This window comes from Bactrocera dorsalis, chromosome 2 (genome assembly GCF_023373825.1).
Source record: "Bactrocera dorsalis isolate Fly_Bdor chromosome 2, ASM2337382v1, whole genome shotgun sequence".
NCBI lineage: Eukaryota > Metazoa > Arthropoda > Insecta > Diptera > Tephritidae > Bactrocera > Bactrocera dorsalis.
The window spans coordinates 39,923,332-39,941,446 of NC_064304.1; the positions used below are offsets into that span (position 1 = coordinate 39,923,332).

Sequence of the window (18,115 nt, forward strand, 5' to 3'; positions counted from 1 at the left end):
AATTTAATCCCTCATATACTTGTATACTATAAACCATATGTGCACCATATGTATGTATGTATGTATATATTATGATATTTGTTTTCTACTTATCCATGAATCGTAACCAATGTATGGCGTCCACTGTTTAGAAGTGTTGCCAAACTAGGCTTGAAAGGTAATTAATGACTCAATGACTTGTTGAAGAGACACTCGTACATACCATACATAGAGGCGGAAATGAAAATCATTACAAAAGCGTAGACAGAAAAGAGAAGAGAATAAAAAGGTTAATGGAGAAAAAACAAAAATTCTACGCAAAAAATGAAATCAAAATACAAAGTCGGCTTTGTTATTTGTGCGCTCCTGTATTCGTATGGTTACACATTCGCTTGCTCTGCAGTTTTCGCGCTAAAAACATGACATCATTTCAGTTTTAAAACTCTTTTCTTATGAGCCCGAGTTGCTTGGCCTGCGAGTAAAGTTTTTATGCCTTAATGGAATGTTTTTTTTTATCGATATGGTCGAATGAAGAAGTAAATAAAAGGAATAAATCTAGGTATTTAGCGTATATATGGTAAATTCTGGCTTAAAAATGTAAAAAAAAACAATTACAATGGGGATTTGTATTTCAAATTATATTTTTGAAGCACGAACGTTAAAATATATTAAAATCGTTGATCATCAACTGATAAAAAAAGCTACTCTGAACCTTTAATATTTGTAAAAATGCCTTTGACTACATACAACATTAAGTAAACATTAGCTTTTTGATAACACAAGTAAATATTTATGATGAAACTAAATAAAATATGAACATTTATTAATATTTATTTACAGAATTTTATCGCTATTTAAATAAAGTTCACAAGTATGCTTCTATGTTGAAAATTTAATGATAATAATACAGAAATTTTCTGCCTTGAGCAATATTCAATCAAATATTTTCAGTAATGAGCTTGAAATACAAGCAAATCCAACCTCAGCCCACGCTTACCGTCTCGAATTACGGAAAAGTCTGATTACTTCGATGATACTTTATATATCTGATCACATTTGTTTCACTGTGGTATTATTTACAAACCAATGTTAATTTGTTTTTGTGGTTTCCTCATTGTATTGCATTGCCTATCAAGACATTACAGCCGAAAATATTTACGTCTGTAAATATGTAAACAAAGAAGGCTGATGTGAATCATAAAAGTGTGGTTAAGTGTAAACAAAATAAAATAATATTTTCAATCAAAGTACAATCTTTCTTGGAGAAAGTAGAAAAATACAAAATCTTTTTAAAAAACAAGGGACATACTTAGCTCTCAAAAAATATAAAAAATTAAAAAAAATCTAACAATTTTAAGTGAAGTTACATACAAGTATATCTATTCGAAAAACAAGAAAAACGTTAACTTCGGAAGCTTTATTGGCAAAGTACACAACACCATCACAGAAATTAGTGCCATAAACGCCCAGTTCATGGACTAAACCAAAAACCAACCTGAGAAGACCTCCTCGTAGCGTTGGACTTGCCAAAAGCTTTTGATACAGTCAATCATACAAACGCTATATGAAGACATAGAAAATTTCAATGCCCGTCCAGGTCTGAAGAGGTGGAGCATGTACTACTTGTGCGGTCAGCAACACTCTAAATTAAGAAGAATCAAACAAATGGTTCCACAGGGTCGTGTATTCTTATCGTTACTGTTTAACTTCTATATATATTTCGAAACTTCATCAACTACCAAAGGAAATTTCCATCACTTGACATCAGACAATGGAATCAATGGCAAGTGTTTGAAAGTAAACGGCTTCTCTCGCTTCTTTGCTTCAAGGGGCTTGAAACTCCCCCACTAAATCCACAGCGACCATATTCACGTACTGAAAGATGTCCAGCGCACAATAAGTTCCCGCATAATTGTAACTACTTCTTTGTATGTCCCTCAAACATCCCTCCCCCTATGATCCGACCCCTTCGAACAGCACTTTTTCTATGCCTACCGTTAGATGACTTCGATAAAAACTAACCCGAAGCTAACCACCCAAGCGAGAACGTGTGCAAAATTTCAGATCGCTATCTCAAAAACTGAATCAGTAGTTTGCGTATATACAGACGGACATGGTTAAATCAACTCAGCTCGTCATACTGATCATTTATATACATAAAAAGTGCTTTCCAAGTAAACAGGACTTAAAAAAAAACAGAACAAATGATTTTTTCTGCAAAATCAATTTATTTTGTTCAAAACAGTCTCCTTCTGCTTCAATACAGCTTTTTGCGCGGTCCAAAAGCATGTCGAACGAGTGTTTTAGCTCGATGGCCGGTATGGCACATGCAAGCGTTTTGAAAGGCCTCTACGTCTGCATAACGCTTTCCTTTCATGGACCATATCAGGTGAATACAGGGAGTGGTTAATAGTTAAAAAGTGATTTTTGGTCAAATAATTGGTCACAAGCGTCGATCGATGAGACGGCGCATTATCGTGCAACATCGTGTTCGAAGCTCATTTTCGCACCGATAACACAAACATATTAACATTTAAAACGCAATATTTTCACTTCAAATCAATGAAATGTCATGAAATTCTCACTGGACCATCGATAAAGATAGCAGATTCGAACGCACCAGTCGACATATAGATGGCCCCACCAAGGGGGGCACTAGAATCAAAAAGTCCTGTTTACTTTGGAACTCACCTTGTATGTACATATTTTATATGGTCACTGATATTTCCTTTTGGGTTTTACAAACTTCGTGGCAAACTTAGTATACCTTATTCAGGGTATATTTAGTTACCCTGTAGAGGCCGCACATTGAAGCGCGAATTATTTTCTATTATTGTTCAATCAGAGCTGTATGATTTCTATGAAGAATGACATATCGATGTTTCAGACTGGAGGAGACAATTTTACTTCACTTTGTGATCTATATAAATATTTATCATATCATAATTACTCCGATTCATCAGTAGTTCAAGAATGTAAGATTCAAAAATGCAATCGCAGATTGGAAACTTGGAACTTGGATCGATCCAAATTTCTTCAAAAATCGACACCATTGTTGAGAACGAAGCCACCCATCGTATCAACCAATGGATTTATTGAGAGCACACTTCGCTGAGCAAATATTTTCACGTTTTGGGCTAGTCGATTGGCCACCAAGATCATGTGATATCACTCCGGTAAACTTTTTTCTTTGGGGATGTGTAATTGTATGTCTATGCGATTCAGGCCTTGGAGCAAAATATCACGCGTGTCATTCGCCAGTTACCCGACGAAATGCTCAAACGAGCCATCGAAAGTTGGACTCAACGGATGAAACATCTGAGACGTAGCCGCTGCCATCATTTGAAAGAGATTACCTTCAGAAAATATATTCCAAAGAATGTTCTTTCGAATGATAATATTTCTTTTAATTTTAAGTTTATGTGTTTTTTCTTCATCTAGCATTCAGATCTTGCGAAAAGAGGCCAGTAAACTGATAGTAAATGATATTTCCTAAGGTAATGAGTTCAATTCGCAGGCCTCTTGCTCTCTAATCGGCGCTTCGCACTGCCTTTTTATTATAACTCGTCCAACCTAACCAGCATAACTAAATATATATTTTATAAATATTTTAAAAGAGCTTAAGGCCACTTAAGCTAGTGAAGGTATTATGATTTCTAATAAAATCCTGGTAAAATAAATAAACTAATAAATTGAAGTTCTGATTCTGAAGTATAGTTTATGATAAAATAAGCGATCGAGTCTTGAATAAATTGTTCGGGATAACTTAAATTTCCATTAATGACTTAAATCAACTTAACTTACTTTGCAGATATATAAAATTGCTGCAAACATTACAAACAAGACTCGGTTAAAACTATTTATTATCACAAACTTTGCTTGTTCTCAGGCACTTATTACATAGAGATATACCAAATATAAGAATATACATATGTACATATGTACCGAGCGAACAAAACACACAGGCCTTGAAAAGAAAGAAAAAGTCAACAAAAATAAAAGCAGATAAGTATGTACGTTTTAAGTTTTAGTAAAGCAATTGCTCAAGTATATTTTACAACAGACATTCAGCAATAAAAATGAGAACGAAACCGGCAGCGAGAGCTTTTAAATGTTTGTACGCGGAACATAGAGCAATGGAAATTAATATTATTGCAATTATAAACAATCAAAATGAAATTTATTGCAATTATATGTAAATGAAAAGCACAGGGTGACTAACGCGCCTGCCAGTAAGGGGGTTAAGTGTAAAATAACGCGCTACAAGTAGCTTATGTAACAATTATATTGTCTGTATGTATATGAAGATAAAATTTAAATTATATAAATATTTCTCGCATTTTAAGGTGTAATATTCATTAACACGCGCCAAAAAGTCGTGTTATCAATAAACGAAAAATAGAAAATGATATAATAATAAAAACAAAAACAGCGACACGCTACTTTGTTATCAAAGACGCCAAGAAATGTGTTGACGGTGGCGGCATTAAACGGGTACAAGTGTTTAGAAGATAAACCAGAATGAATGGCGTGGAAATAACGTAAAATGCATAGGCTTAACGAGTCAGTGTTTACTCTCCAGTTGAATATTCCGACAATACATGTGCATAAATATGTATAAGTATATTTATGAATGTAAGCATGCATAACAAGTAAGGAAGGGCTAAGTTGAGTGTCACCCAACTTTTTATACTCTCGCATGATAAAGTGATAATCGAGATTTCATAACGTTCGTTAACGCACTTTTAGTGATTTTCAACATAACCTTTGTATGTGAGGTGGCCGTGGTTATTATCCGATTTCTTCCATTTTTGAATTGTATATGGAAATGCCTGAAGGAAACGACTCTATAGAGTTTGGTTGACATAGCTATAGCAGTTTCCGAGATATGTATAAAAAACTTAGTAGGGGCGGGGCCACGCCCACTTTTCCAAAAAAATTACGTCCAAATATGCCCCTTCCTAATGCGATCCTTTGTGCCAAATTTCACTTTAATATCTTTATTTATGGCTTAGTTATGACACTGTTTTCGGTTTCCGCTATTTTGTGGGCGTGGCAGTGGGCCGATTTTGCCCATCTTCGAACTTAACCTTCTTATGGAGCCAAGAAATACGTGTGTACCAAGTTTCATCATGATATCTTCATTTTTACTCAAGTTACAGCTTGCACGGAGGGACGGACGGACGGACAGACAGACATCCGGATTTCAACTCTACTCGTCACCCTGATCACTTTGGTATATATAACCCTATATCTGACTCTTTTAGTTTTAGGACTTACAAACAACCATTATGTGAACAAAACTATAATACTCTCCTTAGCAACTTTGTTGCTATAATAAAATTTAATAAATTTATCAACCTACATATACTCAGCATATAAGAGAAGACTTAAAAAGAACATTACATATTCTAAGATAAAATTTTCAGCTGACAAAAATTCACCTTAAGGGGGTATTCTAGCCTAGAATTTTGAAAAAATCAATTTTTTTTGCATATTCTTAAAGACTGGACCTTTAAACCAAGAAGATTGCGAGGCTCTCACTATATAAAAATTTACTATGCATATGCATGTGTGTATGTATGTTTATATGAAAATTGTAATTTATGTGCCATTTACCTTTCTATAAAACTGTTGTAGGTAATATACGATACCGGCATGATGTTGAGCGATTGTTTGTGATATGGGCCACTTGTTTCGGCCAACGATAGCGATTGCTTAGTGCACAATTTAAAATAAGCTATGTGCATATGTACATACACATATGTATATGTGTGTATGGTATAAATGGAGAAATTATAATGAATTATTCAAGGCGTGAGTTACTGGTCAGGCGGTTGGGTTATTGACATATTGGCAACGATTTTGTTGTTTCGGTGTTTTATGACGCCGGCTTTAACTACACATTTTCTGCAAAGCAAGCGTTTTTGGCGTGCTTTTTGTTAATTTTAGCCAATTTTATTTGCATTTTTTCCATAAACCATTTGCACTTGTTTATTCTTTTCTTCAAATATAGAATTTATGTATTTAAAAAACAATATATTTGTGTCTGGCATTATGAACTGCTGGCGAATCACATAACACAGTGCCAGCCAAGTGTTATTTTTATTGTTTACTTAAGCACATTTGTACATACTTAAGTGCGATTTCATTAGAATTACTCTGCCAAATATGAAAGATTATTACACCTACGTTATTTAAGCAAATCACTGCAGGTTCTACAAGTTTTAGCAAGTCGAGGCATGAAAATATTCTTTGAATTTGAATTTGGAGAAAATTGCACACGATCAAAGCAGAATTGCCTGTTTACTTCAACTGTGCGCACTTAGTACTGAAATTTGCTTTTCGATTTTAATTATTTTATTCTCTTGGCAGCTGCGTTGCTTAACTGTGAAGCATTTTATTTTAAATTAAATGTGTTATACTATAGAATTACTTCGCCTACTTCAACTCGTTGACAGTTTGCGGAATGCGAGCACTGAACTGCACAGAATTTCTTTCCGCATGCCACCAGTGGGGTTACACTTTTGTGTATCCACCTTTGCCGGTAAAACATAACCCACAATTGTACATACATATGTATGTATATGTACTTCATTTCACTTGTTCCTTTATTTATTTTTGTCGGTGGTACATACGTCATATACCATATACGTGTGTGTGTAGTGCGCTACCAAACATGAAGAACTCACTCAATTCTCGGTAGGCCACTCACTTTGATTTACGCTCCTAAGCGATTGCTACTGCAAATGACTCATAGAATGTAATGAACTAGCTGACAGCTACAATATTGCGCGCGGAAATATGCTGCACAGTGATTTGGGTTTAGCAAATTGTGAATGATGGTCTAAGGCGCCAGTTCTATGTTAATTTTTTTGCTAAAATTATACTTATTTTCCAGCAACTCTTAAGTAGCTTAAACCCTGTTTTTATTAACCACGAGTTCCAAGAATCATCATTAGTTATACAGAATCTCTTGAAGAAGAATATTACCCCAGTAATCGTTATTTGTTATCAATATTTTTTTAAAGCTTTCAAACATATGTTAAAAAATAAGGTTTGCAAGAGTGAAATTCGAAAAACTCTGAAGTTTCAGTTTTTGCCTAAAAATAGTCCATTGCCATTCACTTGGGAGTGGCCAGAAACGATTCTTTTACATAGAGGCACTCAGCTCACGACATCTGGTCTTGAACCAAGTATCCTATAGGTACCCGTTTGAATGCGAGCTAAAGTGAGAAGGCAAAACATCCCTACCCAAGGTTGTGCTCTGGGTTTGGGACCCGCCACGTTAAAAAAAAACACCCGCAAAAAAACAAAACGGTCTAGTATTAGAGAAACCCCTTTTGATGACGATCATTGCATGAATGTTTGGCCATATATGGCTCATATGCGCCCACACTCCGACGGAAGAAAAGGACGATGTGATGATCTATGAGCGCTTGGAACACACCTATGAGAGCTGCACCAGTTACGATGTCAAAATCGTGCTTGCCGGCTTTATCGCCAGGGTGGGCAATGAAGGCAACTTTGGCACAACGGTCAGTAAATTCAGTATCCATGATGAAATATTCGCAAATGGATTGAGGCTGATCGACTTAGCATAGAAAAATTCATCAAGCTACCTGGCTGTTTCCGGATCGATAAGCCACCAACTAGGTCGATCATGTTGTGATAGACGGAAGACAGGCACGAAAGGAAAAAATCAATTTAAACTTATATAATAAACAATTTGATTATATGAAAATATAAATATAAAAATTAATATCTAATTTTGTACGTGTTTTTATCCCTTGCGTCCCACTGTAACGCACATCAGCGGAAATCCAATAGTCACGCCGGCTCTGTCGCTCAACACTGCATTAAATTCTTGTATCGCAATTGGAACTTTTGCAAACTAAGAATTTAAATATTTATGACAATGGGCAGCAGAAGTAGAACGCACACACAAACAGACAGATATACTTGTACTTGTATTTATGTGTCTACTAGTATAATGCGAGTATCAAAATAGCACAATTATTTGCAACTATGTATTAACCATAAATTCGTCGACGAAAATCAATACAGAGCACAATCACGACTCAAATGAAGAAGTGACGAAACGTTTGGAACATAAAATCCGCGACAAATGGGAGGGAACGGCTGACGGAGGAAGTGAAGCTAGTTGAATGTACAACGAATGGGGCAACCTAAATAGAATTCGCATGTAGCGCATAACATTTAGGATTACGAATCAAACACAGTAGAAGAAAGTAAGTCGGAGCCAATCATTTACGAAGATAGTTAAAATCACGCGGCATACTTTCCGCTTGAATTCAAAATATTTTTATTTTATTCTTTACTTTCTCTTTGTTCTTTGTTTGCTTTGCATTTAAATAGCCGATTTCCAATCAAGTTATTTGTTGTTTGTTTGTTATTCATTTCACAATTTAGCATATTCAGATTCTGTTTCTAAAAAGAAGCTACAATGTGTAATAAAAAAAAATCTGCCACTCACGAGCTGGAATAAATAAACCGAATTGCCGCAAAAATACGCGAAGCTAAGTTAATCCAATACAAATCCACTACTTCAGGTAACAGCACACTACAGTTGCAGTAGAGGTAGAATGCCAGCAATAGCAACATTCGTGTGAGAGGTTCAAAAGTCGCCAAAAACAAATGAAAACGCAAACAAACTCACACATACACACACACTCACGTGCTTGTCACTGCAGCGGCAATAAAGGTACGAAACCAAATGTCATAGGTAGCGGCAGCGCAGAGTGGATGCAATATTTGCAGTTGCCATTATGTCTCCCGCTCCGCTGCTCTCCCTACGTACGACTCAGCAGACGTGCGCTTGTTGTTGTTGGCAATTCACAAGTAGAGAATGTTTTTGTGCGTTGTTTGCTTTGCTTTGCTGCCTCTTTTCTTATTAGTAATATTTTTTCGGGTTATAATAATTTCATAAGCGCACTTATTTACACACAGAAATGCAAATTCAAACACTTGCTTATGTATTTTTATATTATTTACTCAAATATATTCAATTACACACACAAATTGCGGCAACAGTGCCAACGAAACGAACGCCGGACGACACTCGCGAAAACACCACACACAAATAATTTAATTCCAAAACACTTTGAACACTTTGCCCAACCGCTACTCGCATCCGTACTCGATTGGCAACGCCAGCTGACTGACTAGCAAGCATTTGCAAGCTATTGCGGAAGGCTGCTTATGGAGTGTTTAACCCGTGCGTGACTCGATTTGTCATTTTGACACACTGTTAGAAGTGAAGATGAAGCAAAATATTAAATAAATTATTTTTTCTTATTTAATTGAATGTAAGTGTATATTATGTGTGACTGATTGATATTTATACTGATTGGAGCTGATTTTCAAATTATCGAAAACATTGAGTATTTCTCGTTTATTCATATACAAATAAATTTTGAGCATTTTTAACGATATATGTATCTTATTAGTCAAGTTCACAACATTTTGAATTCATTATCACACTTATGTAGAGTACAATATAACCTCATTCTTAATTTTTTTTTGCCATAACACACTGTAATAATAGATACTATAAGAAAGAAACAGCTGTTTATATGATATGGCATGTGAAATCAGATCGAAAAAATTGTCATACAAATTTAAGAGGAATACCCAGTGTGTTAGATGCCAAAAAATATTATTTTTGGAATTAAATAAATAAAACTTTGTAAATGATTTTAAAGTTTCAAGGGTATATTTATCGTAAATATTTTAAGAATATATATAAAATTAATTAACTTATGAAAAAACTTATCAAGTTTTCTAATTACACTCGATATCCTGTAAAGATTAGGAAGTTTCTTCAATATCTCAGTGATCTCGGCCATTTACGTGACAGATACTTACCTAAATAAAACTCGTTTTGTAGATATAGCCGCATAATGAGACATACATAGTTGAAGAAAATAATTTTTTTTTTAATTTGGTTTTAATTGAAAGCTTTCGAAAGCTTGCTCGTGGTTATTAATTCCTTATGTGGATATATATGAAATTGTGGCTCTAAAATAGTTATCCATATACAATATATATTATATGTATATATATTACTATATACTTTCATATAAAATTATTTGTTTGCACTTTTTTAGTTGGTAGTTTTTTGAGAAATTTTGTAGACATTTCTTATCTAACAAACAACAATACGGCATCATTTATTAGTTCAAGTGTGACTCGATGTGCTAGCCACCGCTAGATGTCGCCACAACAAACGGAAGTTGTCACATTTAATACACAAAGAAGTGAGCTAAATTGTGGTATAGTTGGCAACGCAACCACTTTCAAATTACTGCAAAATTAAATGCTTCCAAATTCTTAGAACAACAACAACTTTTCGGTGGTAAATTATTAGTTTATATAAAAAAATCAATGAGGAGCATGAGCACAGCTAAATTAGTAGTTATAACTACGCCAATAAAAAAAATGCAGCTTATTCATCGTTTCTTAGAAGTGCAATTATACAAAAGCATACATACATACACATATACAGCGACTACTCTCACTTATATCTATAGTATACTCGTACGAATTTAAATGCGAATGTCAATAAAGTTAGCATTGTGGACCGTCTCACATTGAAGCTGAGTAATTGTTGCGCAAAGGCATTTATGAATCATTTATCACTGTTTTGTCGCTAATTAAATTTCAGACGTTAGAGTTTTTACAACTCAATGCGATTTTTAAATTTTTTGTTCTTATTTAGTTGTTGTTTAAAATTTAAAAACAAAAACCGCAGAGCTCGTTGGCAAATATTTACAGGAGAACCCGATATTAAAGCAAACTAAAAATAATTTCTTACTTAAAAAGGTTTATGAAGAAAAGTAGAAGGTAAAATAACAAGAATATTTTTTTAATTATATTATACATATGTACATAAGAATATTATAAAAAAATATATATAAAATGATTTTTTGTTTGATTTAATTAGGTAACGGTTTTATGTGTAATATATGTATATGTATAAGTTCTAGAAAAAATAAATACATTACTTCTTCAATAGACGGCTTTAGTAATCCGAGCCTTACGTTGTATATAATCGGTTTACGCTGTACACATACATATGTCGATATAAAGATAAGATTTCGTACTAAAATTTTCGCAAACAGTCCTGCGAATACTTGACTTAGCATTTTTTGAAAGAGAAAATATCATACTTTCAACTTTTTCTTTAATAGAGATAAACACACAAACCAGGCGGCTAGGGATGTAAATAGTGTTTACCGTCCCGATATTGTAACAGGCAATCGGAGGCAATTTTCGATTCGTCAATTCTGTGCCAATAATTTTGATTTCAACGACACACCCCGCTCTGGAAAGGCAATTGCCGAAATTTGCCGAATTACGAAAGGGAATATGAATCCGATAGCTCAGGAGCTAAACATTACACAACAAGAAAAAACGTTAACTTCGGTTGCACCGAAGCTAAATACCCTTCACAGGTGAATTTCTGTTAGTAACTATGTGTTCAGTTTATATGGCAGCTATATGCTATAGCTAACCGATCTGAACAATTTCTTCGCAGATTACATTGTTGTCTTAGAAAATACTCCGTACCAAATTTCGTGAAGATACCACGTCAAATGTGAAAGTTTTCCCTACAAGAACTTGATTCCGATCGTTCAGTTCCTACAAATGAGCAGCTTCTTGAAGAGAAAATGACGTTTGCAAAGTTTCAAAACAATATCTTAAAAACTGAGGGACTAGTTCGTATATATACAGACAGACGGACAGACAAACGGACATGGGTATATCGACTCAGCTCGACATACTGATCATTTATATATATACTTCTCCGACCCTTCCTTCTGGGTGTTACAAACTTAATCTACCCTGTTCAGGGTATAAAAATGAAAACAATTGGGAACCATTAAAATCAGGCTGGATATAAAATAAAAATCGATGTACTTGGAGCTTTCCAAACTAAACAGCTCCAATACAGCTTTTTGCACGGACAAAAAGCATGCCAAACGAGTGTTTTAGCTCGTTGGCCGGTATGGCCGCCAGTATGCCGATGCAAGCCTTTTGAACGTTTAAATGCAATAACTTCACTTCCAATCAATGAAATGTCATGAAATTCTCACTGGACAGTCGACATATAGATGTGGGCACTAGATCCAAAAAGTCTTGTTTACTTTGGAATACACCTTGTATGAATGGCCCACGGGTTAATGCAAAAAAAAAATAACCTGGTGATCCAATATCCATCTGCGGGTAGTAATCGAATTACCGTATGCCAGCGGAAACGCTAGGACTTAGTATCAAGAAAAATTTTTTTATGTGTTTGGTGGGATTGAAATGGAACTACCAACTATGAGATCTTTCGTACGTCAAACTTTTAATTCGGCGAACCCATACTGTCACCAATTTGAGTATCTGAAAAGTAAGCAGCCAGAAGAAGAGAAGATCCACGAAGAGCGAGGCATCAAATAAATCAAATTTTATTATTCTTTGTAAATCCTTGTCTTGCATCGTCAAGTCGGCCGTATCTTCACACATAGTTTTTTGGGGTATTTCATGTCTCGAATAAAAGTAAATATTTTTAACTTTAACTTCACTATTGAATAGATGTTCGTTTTAGCTTATAATAAATGTGTTTTCCTTCATCGAAAACGCAGTCTACTATGTTCATTTCTTTGCAAACGCTTTATAAGGGACGTCCCTAGTTATGTTTCAACATAAAATTAAAAGTTTACGCGGAAGATTTAAAAGCTTTTTTTGATTAGCCTTCATGGTGACCGCTGTAAGCTCAGTTTTTTGTAAAAGCCAAGTTTTCTTTTATAACTTAAATAAATATTTTAAGTGCTTTACATATTGTATACTGAGTGTTTTGTTTTTGAGGTATATTAAAATTAAAATAAAACACAGATAACTATTTTGTCTTAATGTTTTGACTTTATTAATCCGCAAATTTGCGGTATCGCATAAAATGTTTGAAATAATTTTCGGACGTATAGTTCACGCAACTGGTCAATCTCTTTTTTTTGCACCACGCATGTATATATGTACATATGTATTTCATATTTTCATCATAACGTATTGAATGTTAATTTTTAATTGATCAGCCCGAGATTACTTATCAACAGGGACCTTTGATTGGACGGATCTCTCAAAACATTGTCGAACGAAATTAATTGAGCATAGCACTTCATTTTTGACAATTGCTACAGCTATTGTTTTTTACCCTACAAAACTCCGAGCAGAGCAGAGCACATACTTTTACATTGTTATGTTATGGCTCTGCTACGGCTCCCGTTAAAGTGAGAACGGTAGCAATAGCAAAATGAAATGCTACGGGAATAGCGTAGCTTAAAGCTAAACGAGATAGAATTATATATACAGTCTGTCAAGTAAGAGCGTGGTCGACTTTACCGACAGTTAATGAAAGATTTCGCTCTAATTCCTTCGCGAGCCGATAGAGGGAAGCTTTGTCCTTGATGCATTGTCAACAAAGGTTCAGTTGTCGTTGATCTTTTGAAAGAGAATCACGTTAAACGCCATGAGTGCTAAGTACGCGTCGCGCTACGAGGCTGTGTTCCTTTGCATCCACCCGAAAGGTCCCAAAATGTCGCAATCAGCGGCTGCTAAATATATGAGAAAGTCGAAGGCATTTGTACAGAAGTGGATACAGCGATATAAAGTGGCTAAAAATGTCGATGATTTACCAGAACGTGGTTCGATAGGAAAATTGAACAAAAAAATGAAAAAAGAATAGTGAATCTGTTTTCGCGGAATCCTGCTTTAACACTGCGGCAAGAACAAGCGAAATTAGTGGCAAAAGGTTTAGATATATCCCACGAAACTATCCGAACTGTTCTTCATACTCATGGTCTGAAATGGCGCAACACAATGAAGAAGCTTCTGTTGACTGAAAAACTTGTGACAAAACAACTCGCTTGGGCGCATGAGAACCTTGATAGAGATTTTGAAAATGTCATTTATGCTGATGAATGTTCTATAAGGGAACATTTTGTCCTCACGCGAGCCTGGTCAACTTCCGCCAATAGGCTTGTTCAGCGGACCGTAAAACATGGAACAAAGGTGCATCTTTGGGGCTGCTTCTCAAAGCATGGATTCGGCACATTGTACCTCTTTACTGACAACCTAAATGCCGAGAAAATTATAAAAATCTACAAAAAGGCTTTGCTGCTATCTGCCAAACGATGGTTCATCACAAAAAATGAAGATTGGATTCTACAGGAGGACAACGATCCTAAGCACCGCAGCAAGCTTTTTACTCAGTGTAAAACTCAATCTGGCGTCGTTGCATTGGATTGGCCGTCGCAGTCGCCCGATGCAAACCCTATTGAAAATGTGTGGGCATATATTAAACAGAAGCTTCGTGGAAGTTGCACATACACTTTGAAGCAGTTGTCTTACGAAATTCGTCGGATCTGGAGATACTTGCCACTAGAATACGCTGTCAAATTGCATGCCTCGGAGATGCCAGGCAATTATCGACGCCGGTGACTGGGCACACTATTGACCAATTGCATCATTGTTTGTAATGTGTACAATGTATATATAAATATGAAAGTTTCATAAAATAATTTTTTTTATAAAATAACACGACCACGCTCTTACTTGACAGACTGTAGGTATACAAATTTTCAAGATAATGAGATGAGTTTTAATATCAATATCTCACATAATGAGACTAAGTGAGTAAGTGACCTGTAATACAGCTATAAGTTAATAAAATGCTAAAAACGATTGTTATCCTTTCACCTTTTTGCCGAATAATTGGTGTTGTATTGAAAAATTCGACATTTTTCTTTAAAGTCTATCATTTGTTAATGTCATTTTTTAAAAATCGTAAGTCATTGCAAGGGGAATGCTTTACAGATTTATTATACTCGTATTTTATTTTCTTTTTGCTTTCATCCACGATAAAGTCCCACATCACAGCAGTGATGTTTTGAGAAATAGCAAATAATTCTAGCTGTACCCCTTAACTTTCCTTGACATAATGAAATAAATAATAGTCAAGATTTCCAATTAGTTTATATTTTATTTTTGATTAATTTATTTTAATACAAATGTACATATTTACGCACATAATTACATACACTTTTAGTCAACAATGTTTGTATAAAATATTTTTGTAAATTTTTATTTTTATTAAATATAGATTATATTATGCATATATGTATAGGGCATGCAAATTTTTGTATATTTTATTTCAATTTTTTTTTCATTTTCCAAAATTTGTCTCAATGCCAATCGCCTTTTCAGAATTTATAGTTCGCGCTTATTTAACTAATGACTTAATTTTATCTTTCGTTATGATTTCTTTATTTAAGGAAAAAATAATACACTGGGTTAATATTGATAAATTTCGTACTTAACCTAACTTATGTAGGGTTATATATAAGTAGAAGTAGCAAAAAGACACAAGTAAATATAATACAGTAGCGCATATTGAGACAGATTTGAGTTTATTTGTTTTTTTTTTTGCTATTTTTCGAGGACATAGAAGTTATAGTGCAGTGCAAAAGTTTGAATTTCGAAAATGTATTATTAATATGGAAAAGTAACGGGGTTTAAGTTGCTTTTAATTGTTTTTGGATGAAAATTAATTCACACTCAAAGCATTGAGAGCGTTGCCGCTCCGTAAAGCTTGAGTGCACTCGTTAATATCGTAAAGCGTTCAAGGCCAAAATGAATGCGTGTGTAGAGTTTGAGGTTAGAGCGCTGAAACTAGCTTATTTACAATTTTCTTTGATTTTTTTAAGTAATTAATTTTACTTTCCAACAAAAAATCTTAGAATTGTACTTAATAGTAAGTGTTATTAGCATTATAATAATTATTATTTTCATTATTTGTGTTACATATTACTGGGTGGTCCGCGGGAGCGGTGTCCTTGCGCGTGTCCGGTTTGTCTAGAGCCGGGACGTGAATGTACAATTGCGTAATTGTCGTTATCAATGGGAATCGACCTTCAAGAATACACAATTTTTAAAAGAACTATTTGTTGTTATTGTAAATTGTTCGCACAAAGTTTTCAAGGAGTAAAAACAAAATTGTTAACAGACAGTTTTAGTAATGGACAAGTGAAACAAATAATTGAGTGACAGTACAGTGGGCGTGTAAAGTGTGTCTACCACTTTAGTATAATATTTTTTTACGAGTTTAAAAATAAAATTAGAAATAAAATATAATTTACTAACAAATATGGAAAAATTACAGTTTTTTCGAGTTGAGTTGCAGAAAGTTTTGTGTACATTATAGCTATAGTTACATTTTGAGTGTAAACTATTTTGAGCGAAAACAATTTGAGTGAAAAATATTCAAATATGTGCCCGTTGGTTAGTTACAGCACAACTCTTAATAGTTGCCAGATTTCTTGTTTTGATTTTACATTAGTATTTGTACTCTAAAATTATGGTAGTTGTTAAACAGTTACATATTACATCATTATTAACACATCCACATACACATACAACTAAACATACATTGTGGCGTATTTGATTTTGTAGTATTCACTGTACTCTGTGGTATTTCGTATATGTGTTGCTTGTCGGTGGCCCAAATGGCAGTGACAATTTTTTAATAACAATAAATTATAAATTAAAAATGAAAAAAAAAATTTTAAAAATTAAAAAAAAACAAACAAATTGTTAAAAATAATACAAAAACGATATGAAAAAATATAAAAACAAAAAAATTAAACACAGTTAAATAATAAATAATTATTTATATAAAAAAAATATGAATACAAGTTACTTAATTTGTTTTTCAAAATTTGCAGAAAAAAATGAAATAAATATATTTAAAAATAAATAAAAAACTTAAAAAAAAATTAAATACAGTTTAATAATAAATAATTATTTAAAAAAAATTATAAAAAAGAACTATTAAAAAAAAAATCATTTAAAAAAGCAAAACTTAATTTTTTTTCAAAATTTCCAAAAAATATATATAAAAAAACCATTAAAATAAAAATTATCAAAACAAAAAAATAAAGTTAATTAATTTTTTTTTTAAATTTCCGAAATTTTTGAAATTTGTGTTCTGGCATGCACTTGTCAACTCCTCGTTGTTTTGTTTTTGTTGATTTTGTTGTTGCCTTTGTCTGCTCGTGTTATCTAACACATACTAGCACATAAACATATACATACATAATTTAATGCATTATTATTTTGTTTTTGTTGTAATTTTGTTTTTGTAAAAATAAATGGTTCTTTGAGCGAACTTAGTATCTATCAGACCTATTCGAGTGTATCGTCGAGCCACCGCTTGTGTAGCCTTTATGCGCATCACGCCCATGCAGTGAGTAACGCGATCCATACTGGCTACCGTGCCAACTTCTGTACGGATCGTATTCTTCAATGATAGATGGTTCTTTTTCGATGATCTAGATTAGTGACAACAATAACGGTCGGGGAAAAAAAAGTAAATAATGATACACATTGGTTAAATTTCGAACTTCGGTATGAATGAATATGTTGTTGTTGTTGTTAGTTTTGATAATTACCTCTGTGTTCGCACAACTACAACTCATCGCGGTGCAAAGGAAAATGTTCATCAACAACATGATGAGGAAGAGTACGCCGAGAGTAATGGCCAGCCAGAGCAGCCATGGTGGGTTGATGGTGTCCTCACATGTGCTGGTGACCACTGGAAATTATATTAATAAATAAAAATAAAACAAAAACATAGTTTTTTATTTGATTTGTTTATAAAAAGTACTTGAAGCCAAAGTTGAACGTAAACAATTTTAGAGCGTCTTTGTTGGGCTTTAATATTTGCGATGCACCACCAAAACAATAATAATGACACTGAATGTCACTTTTAATGTATAAGCATTTCTAATGTTAGGTCTCTAGACCACTTTAATGCTAATAAGCAGTTAGCAGATCTATTTCTTCCAGATGTAGCTCCTTTAAGGAGGTATGCATCCATACCGATGGCGCAAGGCTATGTTCACGAAACTGGGCTAGCTAAACCACACTATCGATTACATTGAGTTCTACAATAAAATTCATAAACGTTTCTGACCTTAAGAACTTGCTGAAAACTATAAATTTGATGATTTTGCAAAGAAAAGTACTCTCTTATATACATATATGTATTACCAGACTGAGACTTAGTGGAAGT

General features: G+C 33.9%; 3 protein-coding genes across 19 annotated transcripts in view; 1 reads left to right on the plus strand and 2 right to left on the minus strand.

The window, feature by feature from the left end:
- Positions 1-9,169, minus strand: part of LOC105224614 (bestrophin-1) — a 58,271-nt gene extending 49,102 nt beyond the window's left edge. For 2 of the 9 annotated variants that reach the window (XM_049447351.1, XM_049447346.1), the window contains exon 1: positions 8,678-9,168. The gene's annotated coding sequence lies outside the window, so the exon portion shown is untranslated. Of the gene's footprint in view, positions 1-5,598; positions 6,075-8,476; positions 8,623-8,659 lie in introns of those variants that run through there. The other 7 variants (XM_049447354.1, XM_049447352.1, XM_049447353.1 and 4 more) reach the window with 6 other exon arrangements.
- LOC105224592 (uncharacterized) overlaps positions 1-18,115 on the plus strand; it is a 229,400-nt gene that overhangs the window by 106,998 nt on the left and 104,287 nt on the right. The window lies entirely within an intron of this gene.
- The window catches only part of LOC105224589 (uncharacterized), a 91,537-nt gene continuing 88,855 nt past the window's right edge, over positions 15,434-18,115 (minus strand). For 3 of the 9 annotated variants that reach the window (XM_049447359.1, XM_049447361.1, XM_049447360.1), the window contains exons 9-11: positions 17,493-17,635; positions 17,227-17,372; positions 15,434-15,954 (exon numbers count right to left, since the gene is read on the minus strand). In XM_049447359.1, coding sequence (XP_049303316.1) covers positions 15,843-15,954; positions 17,227-17,372; positions 17,493-17,635 — 401 coding nt within the window. In that variant the 3' untranslated portion in view covers positions 15,434-15,842. Of the gene's footprint in view, positions 17,373-17,492; positions 17,636-18,115 lie in introns of all 9 variants that reach the window. The other 6 variants (XM_049447366.1, XM_049447364.1, XM_049447367.1 and 3 more) reach the window with 4 other exon arrangements.